Below are 18,263 nucleotides of genomic sequence, written 5' to 3' on the forward strand. Positions count from 1 at the left end.
TAAACAAAACCACACACCTACGTGGTGCTGAGGGCTCAGGCTCCCCATGGGAGCTGCTTTTCTCCAGAGGAGCTTTCTTTCCCAGGCTTCATGGATTCCTGGTGCATTTTGGAAGCAAACATCCAAAAGGTGCTTGTTTCCAGGCTGGATCCAGCTGCAGGACAATGCCCATCACTCCTGCAAGCAGATGGAGCAACAGGTCACATTTTTGGGTACAAACCAGGGAACCCAGGCTGGTATTGAGAGCAAGTTACTGAATGCACTTGAATGCAACTTTAGGAAGGATCTTACCAGGATCTCCACAGAGATGTTGGAGATCCAAAAAAAATTTTAAAAATAAAAAAAAAGAAAGATGTTCTCTAAAGTGCAGGAGACTCTGGAGTGCTGTGAGCAGCTCATGTGATGGTGTTTAATTTTTGAAGCACAGCAAATGGATCATGCAGTGGAATTCTGCCTGTCCTGATTTCCAGACTTCTGCATGGAGGAGTGCTGCAATATCCCTGTTAGAGACACCTGCTTTCCTCCCCTTTTGTCCATGTAATTCTTGATTTTTGACTTCTTTCTCATTCTGTTTCAGTCTGGAAAGAGATTCCTGTAATTTGATATCAAGAATAGGGATGGGAGGAGAAGTGGTGAAAGCTGATGCAGTTAGCTTTGCAGACAATGTGTCCCATTTTGGCTGTGTTTGGGGTCGGACTGGGCTGATGCTTTTTGGTAACACCAAGTGGGACTCGAGGTGCCCAGTTTGGTGCTGGAATTGGCAATAGAAGCACTTGGCTCTGAGTCATCCCAGGTTTGTGGAAATATCTAGGCCTTGTGTGGGCTTGGATTTGACAGATAGCAGCTGCAACCCTTGAGTACACTGGGAAAATGTGAATTTCTACCATGGGATTGATGTTTTGGCTCTGTTATGTGCAGCCTTGTTGTGCTCAGAGCCTCCCCTTCCTCTCCATCAGCATCTCTCCCTCGCATTTTGACTCTTCCACTTCTGCTCAGTTTTTTAGATCAGTTCAGGTTCCTGGTGTTTCTAAACCAGTGAAAATAACAGAAACACCTCCGAAGCTGCTCAATGAATGGAGAGTTTCAGGTGGTTTGGCCTCTGGAGAGATGGGGCTGGGTTTCTCTTCTGCCCTCATGCCTTGTGTGTTTTGTTGGGTGGTGTGATGAGGATAGGGCTGGTGTGGATGTGAGCCCTCTTGCACCTTCTTTTCCTCTGCACAGCCATTCCCTGTGTGCACAAATGTTGTCCATGGCCTCTGGATCTGCCAGTGCCAGCACTGGAGTTGGTCCTTGATGCAGGCTCCTGGCTGTGAGCAGCACATTGATGCCCTGGCTGTCCTCCTAGATGGACAGTTGTCCTTATTTTAGGGAAAAATCACTATTTTGATTATTAATGTGGTGGTTTTCCTTTTTGCCTTCCTCCTGAAAGGATGGTTCCTATCTCACTGCTCATTTTGTCCAGGTTGTTTAATGCTTCAGAAGGAATTTGATGAGTGTCTGATTGAGGGCATAGATGAGCCTCTCCCAGCCATGTTGTGTTCCTGCCTTTTTTTAGATACCATATATAAGCCTGGCTTTATTAAAGAAAAAAAAAAAAAGTTGTTAAAAATGTTAAAGATAAAATCTGTTTGTTTCCCAAAATTCACATATTGGAGGCTTAAGGCTGAGATTTTCACACCTACTCTGGGGATTTGGATACTTGGCCATGCACCACGTTCTCACAGTTCTGTCACGAGTCTCTTGGTGCTTCCTGCTTTCCCTAACAGCCCCAGCACCTTTGTGCTCCTGTGACATGACAGCTTCTGCTTTGGGTAAGGGAGGAAAAAGAACAAAATTCTTGGAGCTGTGGTTGTGAAGGAAGAGTCATAATTGTGGCTCTCAGCAAATGCAGAGGAGGTGCAGAGAGATCCTGTGTGATTATCATGGAATGCTTTGGGTGGGAAGGGACCTTGAAGTTCACCTTGAAGTTCCATCCCTGCCATGGGCAGGGACACCTTCCACTGTCCCTGGTGGCTCCAAGCCCTGTCCTTGGGCACTGCCAGGGATCCAGGGGCAGCCACAGCTGCTCTGACTTTGACATCACATGGACTGGGAGTACTGGGTTCAGGGGGTAGGGGCAGCCAGAGGTTGAGCTTGATGGTCTTGGAGGTCTTTTCCAACCTCAGTGATTGTGTGATTGTGTGATTCTCTTGCTGAGTTGTGCATATTTAGGATCTGAGACATTCCAACCCCATGATAAGTCTGTCACAGACCTCCCTTGGCCAACTATGACCGTGTTCACAGGGGTCCCAGGAAGAGGGGAGAGATGAGGATTTGACTCCATGTTTCAGAAGGCTTGATTTATTATTTTATGATATATATTATATTAAAACTATACTAAAAGGATAGAAGGAAGGATTTCATCAGAAGGCTTGCAATCAAAGGCAAAGAATGGAATCATAATAAAATCTTGTGGCTGACTAGACAGTCCAAACCAGCTGACTGTGATTGGCCATTAATTAGAAACAACCACATGAGACCAATCACAGATGCACCTGTTGCATTCCACAGCAGCAGATAATCATTGTTTACATTTTGTTCCTGAGGCCTCTCAGCTTCTCAGAAGGAAAAATCCTAAAGAAAAGATTTTTCAGAAAATGTGTCTGTGACAGCCACCCACACCCTGTCCCTGCCACTGGAATTGGGTCCATGCTCTGTCTGTCCCACCTCAGGGTTTGCTTTGGCAGAGCTGACTCAGAAGTGTTTGGCTTTGGCACATGTCCCACGTGCCAGAGCCAGGTTTGGGGGCTGAGGGCCTTTGGGATAACGTGGGAAGCTGATTTATCACCCTGCTGATTTATCACCCTGCTGATTTCAGTTCATTTCCTTTCCCCATTTTGGCAACTTCCTGGCAGGCTGAAATGTTTGGCAGTGGATGGGTGGGTGAAGAATTTCAAGCTGTTCCTGGGGGTAAAGAGTAGAGAAGGGAGGGAAGAAGGTGGCGTTTTACAAAGCTGTGGTACATTCTTAATTTCAATAAAATAAATGTTAAAATAAAAAGGTAAGCAGCACCTCAGCTGCTGAGGCGACAGCCACTTAAGAAGCACTGAATAAATACATAAAACATATTTGCTGAAGGCATTTGTTGTTGGAAGTTTAAACATTAAACATGCCTTCTTCTCTGATACCGTAATAAAGCAGGGATGTTCCAAGAGCCATTAGTGGTGCTCTGACTGCAGCTTTACATCTTCACTCGTGTACCAGAGAACCTGCACTGCATCAGCAATGCCTCACTGAGCTTTGCCCCCAGAAGGGAGGGGTTTCAGTGTGGGTTTGGGGTTATTTTGTGGTGCATTTCCCTTTTCCCATCCATGGGTGTGGATGTTTTGGTATTGTTTCCCTTGTAAAGTGCTGGGGCAGGTCCAGGGGGGGCAACAGCTCTGCCTTTGTCCCTCTGTCCCCAGGCTCACTAAGTGCTGGCTGGGGGCCTGATGAGACAAATAAACAGGTTTGTGTATTTAGGTTTTTAAATTACAGGCTAAGGAGGAACACAGATACTCAATCCATTAAGAAATAACTAGGTGGGTGATTCAGTACCATTTGTGTAAATGGCACTAACTCTGGTCTGCCTGCACAATTTATTAATACTTCACGGGATGAAAAAAAAAAATTATTTTAATCTCATAATGGATGATGAGCTGTGAAATTGCTTCTGCAGCAGCTGGGCACCCTGGGGGAGGTGCTAGATTGCACCACATTATGCAAGCCATCCCCACATCCCTGCCTCCCTTCCTCGTGCTAATCACACACATCAGATCTGGATGGTGGCAAGGAGGGGGGCACTGCTTCTGCTGGGCTTTATTACTTTTTGATTTTTTTAATATATACATTACTTTTTGATTTTTTCATATATGCATTACTTTTTGATTTTTTAATATCTACACTTTTCTTGTCAATTTGCTTTGGGGTCCCAAGCCTGGCTTGGGAAGGGTGAGGGCTCAAATCTGAGTGGGTTTGTGATGATGCTTTGTACTTCAAAGGTGTTTGCAACAACAAATAACAAGAAATTTAGCCAAAGTACCAGGTCTGGCCCTGTTAATGAAGATTTCATCTGGCTGATACCCACACTGTGAAGGAAAGTGTACCAAGAGCTGTTACTGCTCTTTGCTCTGCTGTTATAGGATTGGGACCATGAGCAGGACCAACATGCCAAGGGCTATGGAGTTCCCACACTAAAAACAGAGCCTGGGCTTAAGGACTTTGGTTCTGTGTGGGAAGAGGGAGCAAAGCAAGGGGTAGAGTGGGACATTTAGGAAAAATTTGCAATTGTCCCTTTAGCTCCATCACTGGTGATGAGCTCTTGGTGGTGCCTCTGGTGCCTTGCCCACATCATTTCTGGTGTGCCCTGGGTGGTGAGGGCCATGCAGGGCTTCTTTGGAAAATGTCTCTTTGCTGATGAGAGAAAAAAACCCAAACAGGATATTTGGGGGAAAAAGTCTGGATTGCAGATGGGTTGTGTTGCCCACAATACCCCAGAGCAGGGGATGGCTGTGAATGCCACATGCCACATGTGGGACATGCCTTCTGAGATGGAAAATGTGGTGCAAAAAAATCATCCATGTGAAGTGTGGCACAAAGGATTTGTTTAATCCCTTCACTCCTTCAGTTTTGAGCACAAGGGAAATACTCTAAGAGAAAATCTGAAAGGGAACAAGCGTGGTACAGAGTGTAGTTTCCTTCCTGCTCTGCGTCCTTCTGGCTCAGCTGAAGCCAGGTTGAATTAATTTCTTAGAGTGCTTTTTGCTAATTCTTCCTTGCCTGTGCCTGTTTTTGGGCTGCTTTATCTCCTGACCTGCTTACAGTGCATTATCCACCATTGTGTAACACACCCTGGGCCCAGCACCCTCCACCAAATCCATCCAGCCCAACAATGGATTGCTGTGAGTGCACTGAGCTCATTATGCAAGTTCAGTATGCCATGAGACAAAAAAGCCAATTATGTAAAATCTGTTCTCAAATAATTCCCTGAAATGCATGATGTTCTTGAGCAGAATATGATATTCCTTGTATTCACTTCCAGGAGAGATCCTAGGAAAGAAAAAAATGGGTTTATATTTGTCTGGCCTAGTCAGTCTAATTTTAGATCCCACTGCGCTGGATGTACAGCATCTTTAATACATTTTAAAACCAGGCAAAAATCATTATAAACAATTTTAAGGAGGCTGATTGTGAGGCAGATGACAGAGGCTGCTCTCTGGCAAGGTGGAGCAGAGCTTGAACATCTCCTGGCTTTGCCTGGAGCACTGCCACGATGGCTCTGAGAGCCTGGGGAAAAACAGGGAAAGGAAACAGGCAGGGGAAGGGAACAGCAGGGAAAGGGAACAGCATGGAAAGGAAACAGGGAAAGGAAACAGGAAAAGGAAAGAGCAGGGAAAGGAAACAGGCAAGGAAAGGAAACAACAGGGAAAGGAAACAGCAAGGGAAGGGAAAAGGCAGGGAATGGAAACAGCAGGGAAAGGGAACAGCAGGGAAAGGGAACAGGCAGGGAAAGAAAACAGCTCCCTCAGCAGCCTGGGGAGGTAAGGAAAACACAGGTAAGCTGAGCTGCTCTGGGTCACCCAGGTGCATCAAAGGTGCCCCCCAGCCCAGCCCTGCATTGGAGCACAACAAAAGGTTTGCAGAGCCCTGGGTATTACTGGTGTTTGTGTAAACCAACTCTGAATTCTTCTGGATATGCTGTCAGCAGAGGTTGTTAGGAAAAGCAAGGATGTTTAGGACCCTGTGTGGACAGATGGTTTTATGAAACGGACATTTTTGGAAAATGTGTACAAGAGAGACCTTTCTGAGCTGTCAGGGTTGGTTGAAACCATCCAGGCTCTGGGAAGAGCTGTGGCTCCAGGACTGCATGGGATCCACAGGAGATGGGAGAAGGTCTGTAAAGTTTAAAGGAATTGAGCCTTAATAGCCCATCTGGATAGGGTTGGAGCACCCTGGGGTAGCAGGAGGTGTGGCAGGGAGCAGAGCTGGGTGAGCTTTCAGGTCTCTCCCAGCCCAAACCCCTCAGTGATTCCATGATCTGTGTATCCAGCAGTTGCAGGTTTCTGTGCAGGAACGTGGTGCTGTGTCACAGACATATTTTATGAAAAATCTTTTTGCCAGGGTCTTTTCTCCTGAGAAGCTGAGAAGCTTCAGCTTCTCCATGTTTTGCTGCTTTGGAATGTGATCTTCAGAATTGTTTACCCAGCATGGGAAATTGTTTTTACTTGATGACCAATGGCAGCCACCTGTGTCAAGGCTGTGAGCAGTCACAAGATTTTATTCTCATTCCTTTCCTTTCTATTCTTTTCAAGCCTTCTGATGAAATCCTTTTTTCTATTATTTTAGTATAGTTTTAATATATCATTTTCTTTTAATATAATACATATCATAAAATAATAAATCAGTCCTCTGAATTTTGACGGTGTTCACAGGGGTCTCAGGCTGAGGGAACACAAAAGGATTTGACTCCATGTTTCAGAAGGGTGATTTATTTTTTTATTATATATATTATATTAAAACTATACTAAAAGAATAGAAGAAAGGATTTCATCAGAAGGCTGGCTAAGAATAGAATAAGAAGGAATGATAACAAAGGTTTGTGTCTCAGCTCTCTGTCTGAGCCAGCTGACTGCGATTGGCCATTAATTAGAAACAACCAACATGGGCCAATCACCTGTTGGTGATGCACCTGTTGCATTCCACAGCAGCAGATAATCATTGTTTACATTTTGTTCCTGAGGCCTCTCAGCTTCTCAGGAGGAAAAATCCTGAGGAAAGGATTTTTCATGAAAAGATGTCTGCGACACTGAAACATGGAGTCAAGATTCTCATCTCTTCCCTCGTCCTGCGACCCCTGTGAACATCACAGTGCTGCCATACAGAGCATACATACATACCTGGTGGCATCAGGAGGTGGCTCTGGAGGGACAGGTGGCCCTCGTGGAGCTCCCTCTGGGACATGTGGGGCTCTGGCAGGGTCCTGCCCTCCCCTCTCCTATGAGGCAGCTGATGCCATGCCATGCAAGCAGGAAAGGCTGAGATTTGGGTGATTACATTTTTCTTCCTCTTTATTCCTGAGGGTATCTACTTCAAAACTCATTTTTGTCTGTGTCACCAGGGAATTAGGGGTCTGTCTGTCTCTGTTTCCTCAGGAGGATAAACACAGCACTCCTAATCCTCTCTGCACCCCTGCCTGCTGCACTGCTGCCCCTTCCATCCATAGCTGCCTTTATGGAAACCATAACCTTTGCTTGAACCAGAGATTTTCCTGAGCAAGAGCCCTTTGGGATCTGAGTGGGCTTTCCTGGATACATTTTTAATAAACACAATAATTTGACTGCAAACCCATTACCCATCCCCTGTTTGTTCTGTGGGATAGTCATTTCCATGCCTGCAAAAGCCACTAACTCAAAGGGCAATCAAAGGAGGAATGACAAGCAGGATAAAATCGGTCTGTGTTGTGATAAACCCGTCCATCTTCACCTCGTGCTCTGCAGCTTTATGGACTGCCTATAAATAATGGCCTCAAAAAGATATTAAATCTTTAGGAAAAAAATCAAGCCTAATTGTAACTATATTTTTGTTTTCCATTTTGGTTTATGTACAGTATATGACTTCTGCAGAGACATTTTTATTCCAGGAAAATGACAGGCCAACAAGAAGCCATAATTGCACTGATTTTTAGAAGTGCCTGCATTACTACAGATCTGATGTACTGCAAGACATGAATCAGAAAAATTCTATTAAAAAATCTCTTGAATGGCTGACACAGGAGTATTATCCATGATGATTAATTTGACTTGGTCATTATGAACACAGACAAGTCTGACAAAATTGCATTTCATTCCCCACTGAATTCATAAAATCACTATACACATAATAAGAAGTTATAGTTCCCTGCTATCCACTATTCTTGACAGGATTCCAGTTCTGGATAAGATACTGATTAAAAAAAAAATAGAGGGAGAGAGAGAGTTGGGAGCCTTTTTAAAAGCCTACAATAAGGCTGATTTCTTTTGCTCTAAATTGTTCATAGAACTCCATTATTTTTAGCTTTTTTTGGTGAAGTGGTGATGCAGGTCAAGAGCAGCTTGGACAATATCAAACCTGACTGTGAGCTTGTGGTGCCATGGAGGGGATGCAGCAGAATGGCCAGGCTGAATCTCAGGGATTGTCTGTCCTTCAGATAATTATAAATATTTGGCACCTTATTCTTCATTTCCTACCCACACAACAGACAGGTTGGGGCCAGAGGGTCCTGACAATGTTGTTTCTGGCTTTAAAAATATGTATGTAAAATATGCATGTAAAATAACCCCCCAAAATGCAGAATTAGATGCAAGCCTCAATTTTTTTTTAAACTTTATTTTGGTGTGAACTGAGATTTTCTGTCCCCTGTGGATATTTTTCCCTTTATAGCCCCTTCCTGCTGAGCACCACGCCACAGCCTTCCCTTTGCCACTGTGACAGCTTCCCAAGGACACCCAAGGTTATTAGGACAAGCAAGATTGTTTAGGACCCTCTGTGGACAAATGGTTTTATGAAACAGATATTTTTGTAAAATGTGTACAAGAGAGACATTTCTGAGCTGTCGGGGTTGGTTGAAACCATCCAGGCTCTGGGAAGAGCTGTGGCTGCAGGAGTGCATGGGATCCATAGGAGATGGGAGAGGTTCAACTCATGTGAAGTTTAAAGGTATAAACATGCTGCTGATTCAAAGGTGAAGCCATCCAGAAGAGCTGGGAGTGAGTTTGGATTGGATTTGTGCTGCAGTTGTGGTGTAGAGTCTGCATCAGAGCAATGCCCATGGAATGGGGAGGTGGGGAATTGATCTTTGGGACAACCAGCACTTGCTTGGGGTTTTTGGAGAGAATAATCTTTGCTCTGAGCCAGGCTGGCAGAGCTGGGGGTGCTCACCTGGAGAAGAGAAGGCTCCAGGGAGAGCTCAGAGCCCCTTGCAGGGCCTGAAGGGGCTCCAGGAGAGCTGGAGAGGGACTGGGGACAAGGGATGGAGGGACAGGACACAGGGAATGGCTCCCACTGCCAGAGGGCAGGGATGGATGGGATGTTGGGAATTAGGAATTGTTCCAGTGATGGTGCTGAGGCCCTGGCACAGGGTGCCCAGAGCAGCTGTGGCTGCCCCTGGATCCCTGGCAGTGCCCAAGGCCAGGCTGGACAGGGCTGGGAGCACCTGGGACAGTGGAAGGTGTCCCTGCCGTGGCAGGGGTTTTGGAAAAAGATGAACTTTGAGGCCCTTTCCAACCCAAACAATTCAGTGTTTCTATGATTTGAAACCCAGGAGAACACACAGGAGGAAGAGCCCACTCTCCCACAGGTTCCCTGCTGCTCTGCTGTGCCCCCAGCCTCTTGCTGAATATTGTGCAGACACTTCCAGGGCACATTTCTGTTCAGGCAAGAACTCATTTTCCCTTTTCAACAGCATTCCCCTAGTAAAAAAAAAAAAACTGAGCATGTGAAAATTAATGTAGCAGGGCCTGGGAACATTTCAAAGACAATTTGTAGATTGTATGTGACTGACTGTTAATAAATACTTCTTTCCAGTATTTATCCACCTCTCCCCACATAATTCATTGACCCTGGTATTCACACAGATCTCGGGGTGTGAGGATGAGGCAAATCAATTTCCATTCCTAAAGCCCAGAGCTGCTGATGCAGAAAATCAGCCCTGCTTCACTTCTTGGCAAGAATCCCTGGATTTGGAGGATCCCAGGTGTGAACAGGTGCCCTCTGCCATCCCTGCCTGCAGAAGGGGTGATGGAAGGGGCACTCCACAGCAAGCACCCATCCATTCCCCTGCTGGCCCCAGAGCATTCCTCTGGAGTTTGCAATGTCCCAAGGGAATTCCACCTTCTCCTGCCACCTCAGCTGACATTTCTGTCCCTGTGGCTTCAGTGCCATGAGATGAGCACAAAACCCCTCTGGTTTCTGTGCGGGAGAACTGTATCAAAATCCCATTCTGGCAAATAGGATTGTGCCTGTGTGAGTAATGGGTGCAGTGGGAGAGGAGACCAAAGGCTTTTGGGGAAATACGGGCAGCTGATCCTCAGGAAGCTTGGATTTTACCTTCTTCCTTGTGTTTGGACTCTTTCTGTGGCTCAAGGTGTTCTCTCAACCTGATCCTTGCAGTTGCTGTGGTCAGTGGCACATTAGAGATGCTGTAGGGAATAGGGAATGTGTGTGTATGGCGACTCTATCCATGTGCTTCTCTGTCTCCTCACTGGCATATCATCCAGCTTTGGAGAAATCAAGATACCCCCAAAACCACCTGGCTGCTTGTCTGCAGCTCCTTCCCTGTGGTGCTGGTGGCAGAGTGCTGTCCCTGGGACTGGGATGGGGGGATTGCCATCACAGCTCATGGGATGGGGTGGGCACCCCATAACCTCCCTGTGCACCTTGTGCCACCAGGAGCCCAGGCTGCAGCACCTCCCAGCCTCACAAATGTCAGTGTTTTCCTCACTTTGCAGACTTGCCAGGCTGGTTTGGGTCTCTTAAGAGCCATCTCACCTCTAAAGTGTCAGGAGTGTCACTGAGTTTTTGCATTAGCTTCAGGAAAAGCCCAGTTAGATGAGGGATGGCACAGAGTCCATGGTTGTCGCAAACATCTTTTATGAAAAATCTTTTCTTTAAAATTTTTCCTCTTGAGAAGCTGAGAGGCTTCAAAAACAAAATGTAAACATTGATTATCTGCTGCTGTGGAATGCAACAGGTAAATCTTTGATTGGCCCATGTTGAATGTTTGTAATTAATGGCCAATCACAGCCCAGCTGGCTCGGGCAGAGAGCCGAGCCACAAACCTTTGTTATCATTCCTTCCTATTCTATTCTTAGCCAGCCTTCTGATGAAACCTTTTCTTCTATTCTTTTAGTATAGTTTTAATGTAATATATATAATAAAATAATAAATCAGCCTTCTGAAACATGGAGCCAGATCCTCATCTCTTTCCTCTTCCAAGAACCCCTGTGAACACTGTCACATATGGTGTTTGTGTCACCTGGATAGATTGCAGCAGCCTCTCTATTTCCTTGTACCTTCCCAAGAACAAATGTTCTCTCTCAAGCTCACATTTACTGCTGAATGCTTTTTGACAGGGCAAATATTTACCTGCAATAATACTACAAATCTTTATTCCTCTCACTGTGAAGAACATTTCTCTGAATCAATGCTTGGCTGCAACTCCTGGATCCTCAGGGGTAATCACACAGAACATGACTCAGTGGAGAATTGGGGTCACTGGGCATTTGCCATGCTGCCAAGGAGGACAAAGGTGTCCCAGGTCCTTGGTGAAGCCATGTCCTGTGTGATTAACACCAACAGGCAGTGCAGAGATGGTGCTGCCTGGCTGTGGGGTGGTTTGTAAAGGAGGACAGGAGGGGAAAGGCAGGAGGAAGATGAAGGCATCATTTATGGGCATGCCCAGCACTTGTCTCTCCCTCCTGAGTCACCTGAATGAGGATCTGCAGCGTGTTCTGGAACATGGCTTTGGCTGTCTCACAGCTGGTCCCTGAGAGCTGTGTGACATTCAGACATCTGGATGTCCTTGGCTGGCTCACAGCTGGTCACAGCTGGGTCACAGCTGGTCCCTGAGAGCTGTGTGACATTCAGACATCTGGATGTCCTTGGCTGGGTCACAGCTGGGTCACAGCTGGTCCCTAAGAGCTGTGTGACATTCAGACACCTGGATGTCCCTCAGCTGGGTCACAGCTGGTCCCTCAGAGCTATGTGACATTCAGACACCTGGATGTCCCTTGGCCCATCCTCCCCTTTGCTGCAGTGCTGGGGATGCTCCCCCAGGCTCTGTTATGGGATGGCTGGTGGGAGTTGCTGGGGTTTGGCTTCATTTACAGTGGAGGAGGTGCAGCACAGGAGCAAAAGGTGAAGCAGCAGCTGCAGCAGCATCAAGGGTGGTTTTGGGTCCATGGCAGAGGGTGACAGGATTACTGTGGCCATCAGGCCACAAGCCCCAGATGTGCCCTGTGTTTGCAGCACTGGAGCCACCTGCCATGGACAGGCATTCCCCAGAGCTGCCTCCCACCTGAGAGCCCTCTCCTGCAGGTCCTGGACACCTGAATGCCTCCTGTCCATCTCTGCCTCCCTGTCCTGAAAAGCAGCAGGGAGTGCAGCAGGTCTGGGAGGTCGGGGCAGGTTGTCCCTGTGGTGGGGAGCAGTGTTGGCAGGAGACCACACTGGGGTGTCTCCAAGAGCTGCAGGGGCTCCTGGCAGCTCAGCAGTGGGGCCTGGCTGTGCAGGCCAGGCCCTGCTCTTGCAAGGAATTCAGGAATTCTGCCTTTCCTCTCAAATCATTCCCAATACCATGTCCCCAGCCCCGTGCAGTGAGCTGGGAGGGAGCAGCCAGTTCTGACTCCTCTTGGTGCTGGACATGGCCTGGGTGTCACCTTGCCAGGAGCCAGAGCCTCTCTCCCCATTGCAGCCCCCCAACATCACCTCCCCTCCAGCTCTCTGTCTTCTGACCCTCAGCCTGCTGTTGGATGGAGATGGTGCAGGGACCCCTGCTCAGACCTGGATTTCAAGATGGAAGAAGTGTTTCAAATAACAATTTTGTATTGTTAGTTAAACAATAAGTATTCAAGATGGAGTAAGTGTTTTAAAATACAATTTTACTGCAGGTGGAGGTTAGTTGTACCTGGTGTGATGCCATCCTGTGCAAGCATGGGGCAGGAGCAGGTTTATGAGGTGCTGAGGCTCTGGCACAGGGTGCCCAGAGCAGCTGTGGCTGCCCCTGGATCCCTGGCAGTGCCCAAGGCCAGGCTGGATGGAGCTTGAAGCACCCTGGGACAGTGGAAGGAGGCAGGATAGTGGATAGTGCCATGGCAGGAGGTTTGGAATGAGATGATCCTTCAGGTCTCTTCCCAGACTATTTTATGATTCTGTGATAATCCTGGGGCCATGCTGAGGGCAATTGGATCCTGTACAACCCCTACAGCTGGTGCTCAGGGATACCTGTGAGGGTGAGGAGGGCACTCAGAGGAGGGGCAGTGTCCCCTCTGTGATGGACCTAGCTCCATCCTGTGTCCCCACCCCACTGCAGGGCTTCCCTGCTCCAAGCATCCCCTGGCATCTGCCCAGCAGCACCAGCCACGAGAGGGTTTGCAAGAAGAGCCTTGTTGTTTCAGCTGATTGCAGTGTTTTAATTTGAAGAGGAATAATGTGTAATCACAACAACTGTCATCTGTTTGACAGTGGAAAATCCTGGAGCCTTTTTTGTGCACAGTAAATGGGCAGGCATTCAGCAGCACGAGCTGCTCCACGCTTGGAGCCCTGGTGGGATGAATGGCTTCAGACCAGCCCGCTAATCTAATTTGTAATGTATCCTTAGAACCCATAATTGGCTGTTTAATTTAATTCAAATTAACATAAGAATGGGAAATATAATCTGCCACAGAGCCCACATGGTGGTGGAGAGGAGCTGGGTGTTGCTGCAGAGGGGTTGAGGGCATGGATCTGTGCACAGAGGTGTCACTGTGGACACACCAACAAGCACTGTGTGTGACAATAAATCACCTTTTCCCAGCCTTCTGAGTGTCTGTGTGCCTCATCTCCCCTCCTTATCTCTCTGACCATCTATTTCAAGCAGCCTGGAGTGAGGGCAGCCTGCTCTGGATAGCACAGGGTGTGAAAGCTGGCAGGCACCGACGCTGATTATGTTGATTGGATATTGTCTAATCTGATTTTGATTGTGTACAGCTTTGATTGTAATTTTGATACGTCTGCAAAATGCTGTAGCTGTTGGGAAAGCTTTGTGATTTAAACAGGTCTTTTTTTTCCTTTTCTCTCTTTTTTTTTTCCCCTGGGTTGAATAGAACAGAGGCAGAAACGTGCCTGGGGGTGAGCAGGGTGCTGGAGCTTTGGCACCCTGTACAAAACCACCTCAAAGCCCTTGGGTGAGCTGTTCTGCAGCAACACAGGGGACTCGTAGTTTTGAAGAGAGCTTCAGGAAACTTTGAGTGGGTTTTACATAATTTAGTTAAGTACAGCAAAGCCACTTGCTTATATACCTGATACCAAAATAAACCAGCTGGAGGAACAAGTTTGCTGTGCGCTGATTTATTTAAATCCCTTTCTGTAAAGCATGGACAGAAATCCTCTTAAATAACTGGGAAAGAATCAGTGTACCTCGAGGAGTGGAGCCCAAATGGAAACACAGCTATGAGATGTATTAAATGGGATCTCTCTGTCTGCATTGAGTACATCCCCTCAGCCCACTGCTTCCCTGGATCACAACAATGACAGACAGAAGCTGCCTGGGAAAAGAGATGAGCTTGAATTTCCCCTGAACAGTAACAGTGGGTACAGAGAGCCTGTCATGCTTCAGGCTCTCTCTTGTGTTTCTGTTGTACTCCTGTTTCCCTACAGCCAGTGGGAATCTCAGGTAAACATAAAGGTTTGGGTCAGATATGCAGAACCTGCCCTTGAATCACAGAATCATCAAATGGGTTGGGTTGGAAGGGACATTAAGGTTCATCTCATTCCAAATCCCTGCCATGGACACTATCCCAGGTGGATCCAAGAGGGGCTCTTGGACTCCATGGTTCTCTTGGCAGTGCCCTTTCACCAATCCACAGATCCCTCCTTGCTCCCTGCTGCCTCTCCCACTGACTGCTGTGCTCTAGTTAATCACAGGCTTTTTTTTTTTTTTTTTTTCATTTCATTTCATTTCATTAAGGACTTTCTCCCCCACAGTGTGTGGTGATGAGGAGCACGAATCCAGGGGTGAGCTCTGGGACAATGGATTATTAAAGCCTACAGTGCTAAACTGGTTTTTTAACATCTGGGGTTTTGCTCTTAAATCAAGTATTAAGTCCAAATCCAACCATGAAACTAGGTGATCTGGGAAATTTAGCTTCAGCATGTGTGTAATGCTGGAGCTAATCAGAATTTCATATGCTATAATAATAGGTGAAACAGTTGATGTTTAGAATAAGCCTCCTCTGCCAGAGACTCATTATATTCTGTGTTGGTAATTAATAATTTTGGATAGATTCACACGTTATGAAGAAAAAATGGTTTTGTCTGAAGTGAAAATGATTGCACAGGTGCGATAACAGATTTTTATAGAAATGGGAATGCTTAGAAGTAAACAAGGCATGAGAAAACATGGGGAGCAGACAGAGTTTCAACATCTCTGCATGTTCATGTCACCTCAAGGGAGTGTCAGTAGGGAGGTGAGGAAATGCTTTTCCAGATGAAATTTGGGAGGGGATGTAAGCAAGGACAAATCTCCATGTGTGGTGGAGTCATACAGGCTTTCTTTAAAGGGTTTTTAAAGAGTGATGGCTGTGTTTCTAAATCCCCCTCCTTGGTTGTAGCTCCTGTGCTGCAGTTTTGGAGGATTTTGAGGAGTTAGGATGAGAGAGAATGGGTTTAACCTGACAGAGGGCAGGGTTAGATTAGATATTAGGGGAAAATGCTTTACTGTGAGGGTGGGCAGGCCTTGGCACAGCTGTGGCTGCCCATGGATCCCTGGAAGTGCCCAAGGCCAGGCTGGACAGGGCTTGGAGCAGCCTGGGACAGTGGAAGGTGTCTCTGTCCCAGGAATGGACTGGATGGGCTTTAACATCCCTCGTAACCCAAACTGTTCCATAATTCTGTGAATTTTGATCCCAAATAATTGTTATTTCTACAGTTCTAATTCTCAGAAAAGCTCTTTAAAATACCAGCAGTAGATTGAGAGCTGAGCTGGGTGCCCAGAGAGAGACTTTGGCCTAGGAGGGCAGCAGCTGGTCAGGGGCAGCCCTGCCCTTCCATGGCTGTGCTCCACGTATGGGGGTTTCTGCTGAGGTTTTGGGGCTCAGAGATGAGCAGGGATGCAGTGAGGGAGCAGGGAGCAAGGGGATACCTCCAGGGATCCATGGTGTGCTCCTGATGGATGGAGCAGTGCTGCCACACTCACACCCTGGCTCCTACCTCGTTACAATCTGACGTGCAGGACTGGAGGTGCCTTTTTATCACAACAAACCCATTTTCACTGGAATCTGTGTTTCTCAGAGAAACTGTCATTTTTCTTTGCCAAAGTAGTGAGGCAGTGATGATTTGAAGAATAAAGACTTTACAATTAAAAATTGTATAACAGGTATGTTTTATTCCAGCTGAGACAGATGGGGGTATTTCCATCAAAGACATGGGAATATTTCCACCAAGGACATGGGAAATATTTCCACCAAAGACATGGGGCATTTCCACCAAAGACATGGAGGGCATTTCAACCAAGGACATGGGAAATATTTCCACCAAAGACATGGGGGTATTTCCACCAAAGACACGTGTACCTGTTGAGACAAATTTTGGGTTTAAATACACATTGACACCCCAAGCCCACATCTCCCTTCCCACCCATTCCTTGCCCAGAGTATTGGGTGGTGCCACACTTCCTGGTGGTCCTGGGTGGGTGTCTTTGATGAAGTAACATCATCTTCCTCAATGTTCTCTGCTTCACCCTTTCTTCTGGGCAGGCACAGTGGAGGTCTGGCTTTCTCTCAGGTCAGTTTGTCCTGGCCAAAATCAGGAGCTCCTTAAGCAAAAGATTCTGCTTTATGGGTTTCAACAATACCTAAGTCTTGCTTCACTGAATTTTTTTATCTTTACAGCCTCTACCTAGCAACTAAATTCTTATGTGTTCTGCTACTAGTTGTCTCTACCTAGAAAGTTACATTCATGTTACGAACTGTCTTCTGTACTTTTGCAGATTTGTTAAATAAGCAAATTTGTTAAATATATTTCTGTTATTTCAATATATTTCTGTTTTCCTTCACCTGCCTAAATACATTATAAAATTCTGAATTTTCATACATATCAGTGTCATGTTGCAAACTGTCTCTTTGGTGTTTCAGACGTACAACAGTCAGAATGAGAACAACGAGGACTACGAGATCCCTCCCATAACACCTCCCAACCTCCCCGACCCATCCCTCCTGCACTTGGTGGAGCATGAAACTGGATACCACTCTCTGTGCCACAGCCTCCCTCCCAACAGCCTGATCCCAGCCTATCCCTACCAGAACATGGACCTGCCGGCCATCATGGTGTCCAACATGCTGAGCCAGGATGGGCACCTCCTCTCCAGCCAGCTGCCCACGGTCAGTGCCTCTCCTTTCATCCAAAGCACTCTGTGTTTCCAGCAGTGAGCTGAGCTCACCACTCTTGGTGATGAGCTGTTTGCCATGAGGGGTGGGAGGAGCTGGTGTGGTCACCGTGCTCATGGTGGCAGTTTCCTGCTTCCTTTGGTGTCCTCCTGAGCCTTGTTAACCACTCAGGATCAGGGAAAAGGGTTTTTTCCCTCCCTGTGTGGAACATCCTCATGTTGTCTTTTCCTCCAGTTTGGAAATGAAGCTTGAGATCATTTTAGTAAGGAGGTAATATTTTGGGGGTTGGGCTCTTTCTCCAGCAGCGCTGACACAACCAGAGCACACAGCCTCAGGCTGCACCAAGGGAAATACAGGCTGGAGATTGGGAAAAAGCTTTTACAGAAAGAGTGATAAAGTTCTGGAATGGCTGCCCAGGGAGGTGGTGTGGTCCCCATCCCTGGATGTGTTTAACAAAGCCTGGATGTGGCACTGGGGGCCAGGGTTGAGTTGAGGGGTTGGGGCTGGGTTGGACTCGATGGTCTTGAAGGTCTCTTCCAACCTGGTCATTCCGTGATTCTGTGATAAAGGGGGGTTTTTATTTGAAGGTTTCAGGGGCAGTTATGGAAAGATGTCCATAAAAGGCCACCCCCATAGGGGTGAGTACATTTTTATAGGTCTTAGGAAATTAGCATAGTTGATTAAAAGCACCAATTAGGAGCACGAGTGGTGAGGCAATTCCCCCCCAGGTCAAGCCCCTTCTCTGGAGTCCCCCTTGGCACTGGCTGTGCTCTGTCCATGGAATGGATCTCCAAGAGTTGTTCTCAGCCTTGTTCTCTTCCCAGGAAGAACCAAGAAAACACTGGGGTCCTGTACTCCTGGGCCTTGGAGCTCTGGATTTTGTTTTGTCTTTCTGCTTAGGGAAAGGTCTCGGAAAAGCACTGGGAAAACTAGTCACTGATACAATGTGCTACAGAGCTATGAATATATGTGTTGTGGTGGGTCCCCAGGATGAGGTGAGAGATGAGAATCTGACTCCAAGTTCTCAGAAGGCTGATATTGATATGATATGATATGATATGATATATGATATGATATATGATATGATATGATGTTATGTTATATATTATATTATATTATATTATCTTA

The 18,263-nt window shown here is 46.7% G+C and overlaps 1 protein-coding gene across 1 annotated transcript in view; it reads left to right on the top strand.

Annotated features, from left to right (window-relative positions):
• Window positions 1-18,263, top strand: part of TOX2 (TOX high mobility group box family member 2) — a 175,064-nt gene that overhangs the window by 83,102 nt on the left and 73,699 nt on the right. The window contains exon 3 of the mRNA XM_059480832.1: window positions 16,884-17,129. Coding sequence (XP_059336815.1) covers window positions 16,884-17,129 — 246 coding nt within the window. The remainder of the gene's footprint in view (window positions 1-16,883; window positions 17,130-18,263) is intronic.

Source organism: Ammospiza nelsoni, chromosome 12, assembly GCF_027579445.1.
Source record: "Ammospiza nelsoni isolate bAmmNel1 chromosome 12, bAmmNel1.pri, whole genome shotgun sequence".
Lineage (NCBI taxonomy): Eukaryota > Metazoa > Chordata > Aves > Passeriformes > Passerellidae > Ammospiza > Ammospiza nelsoni.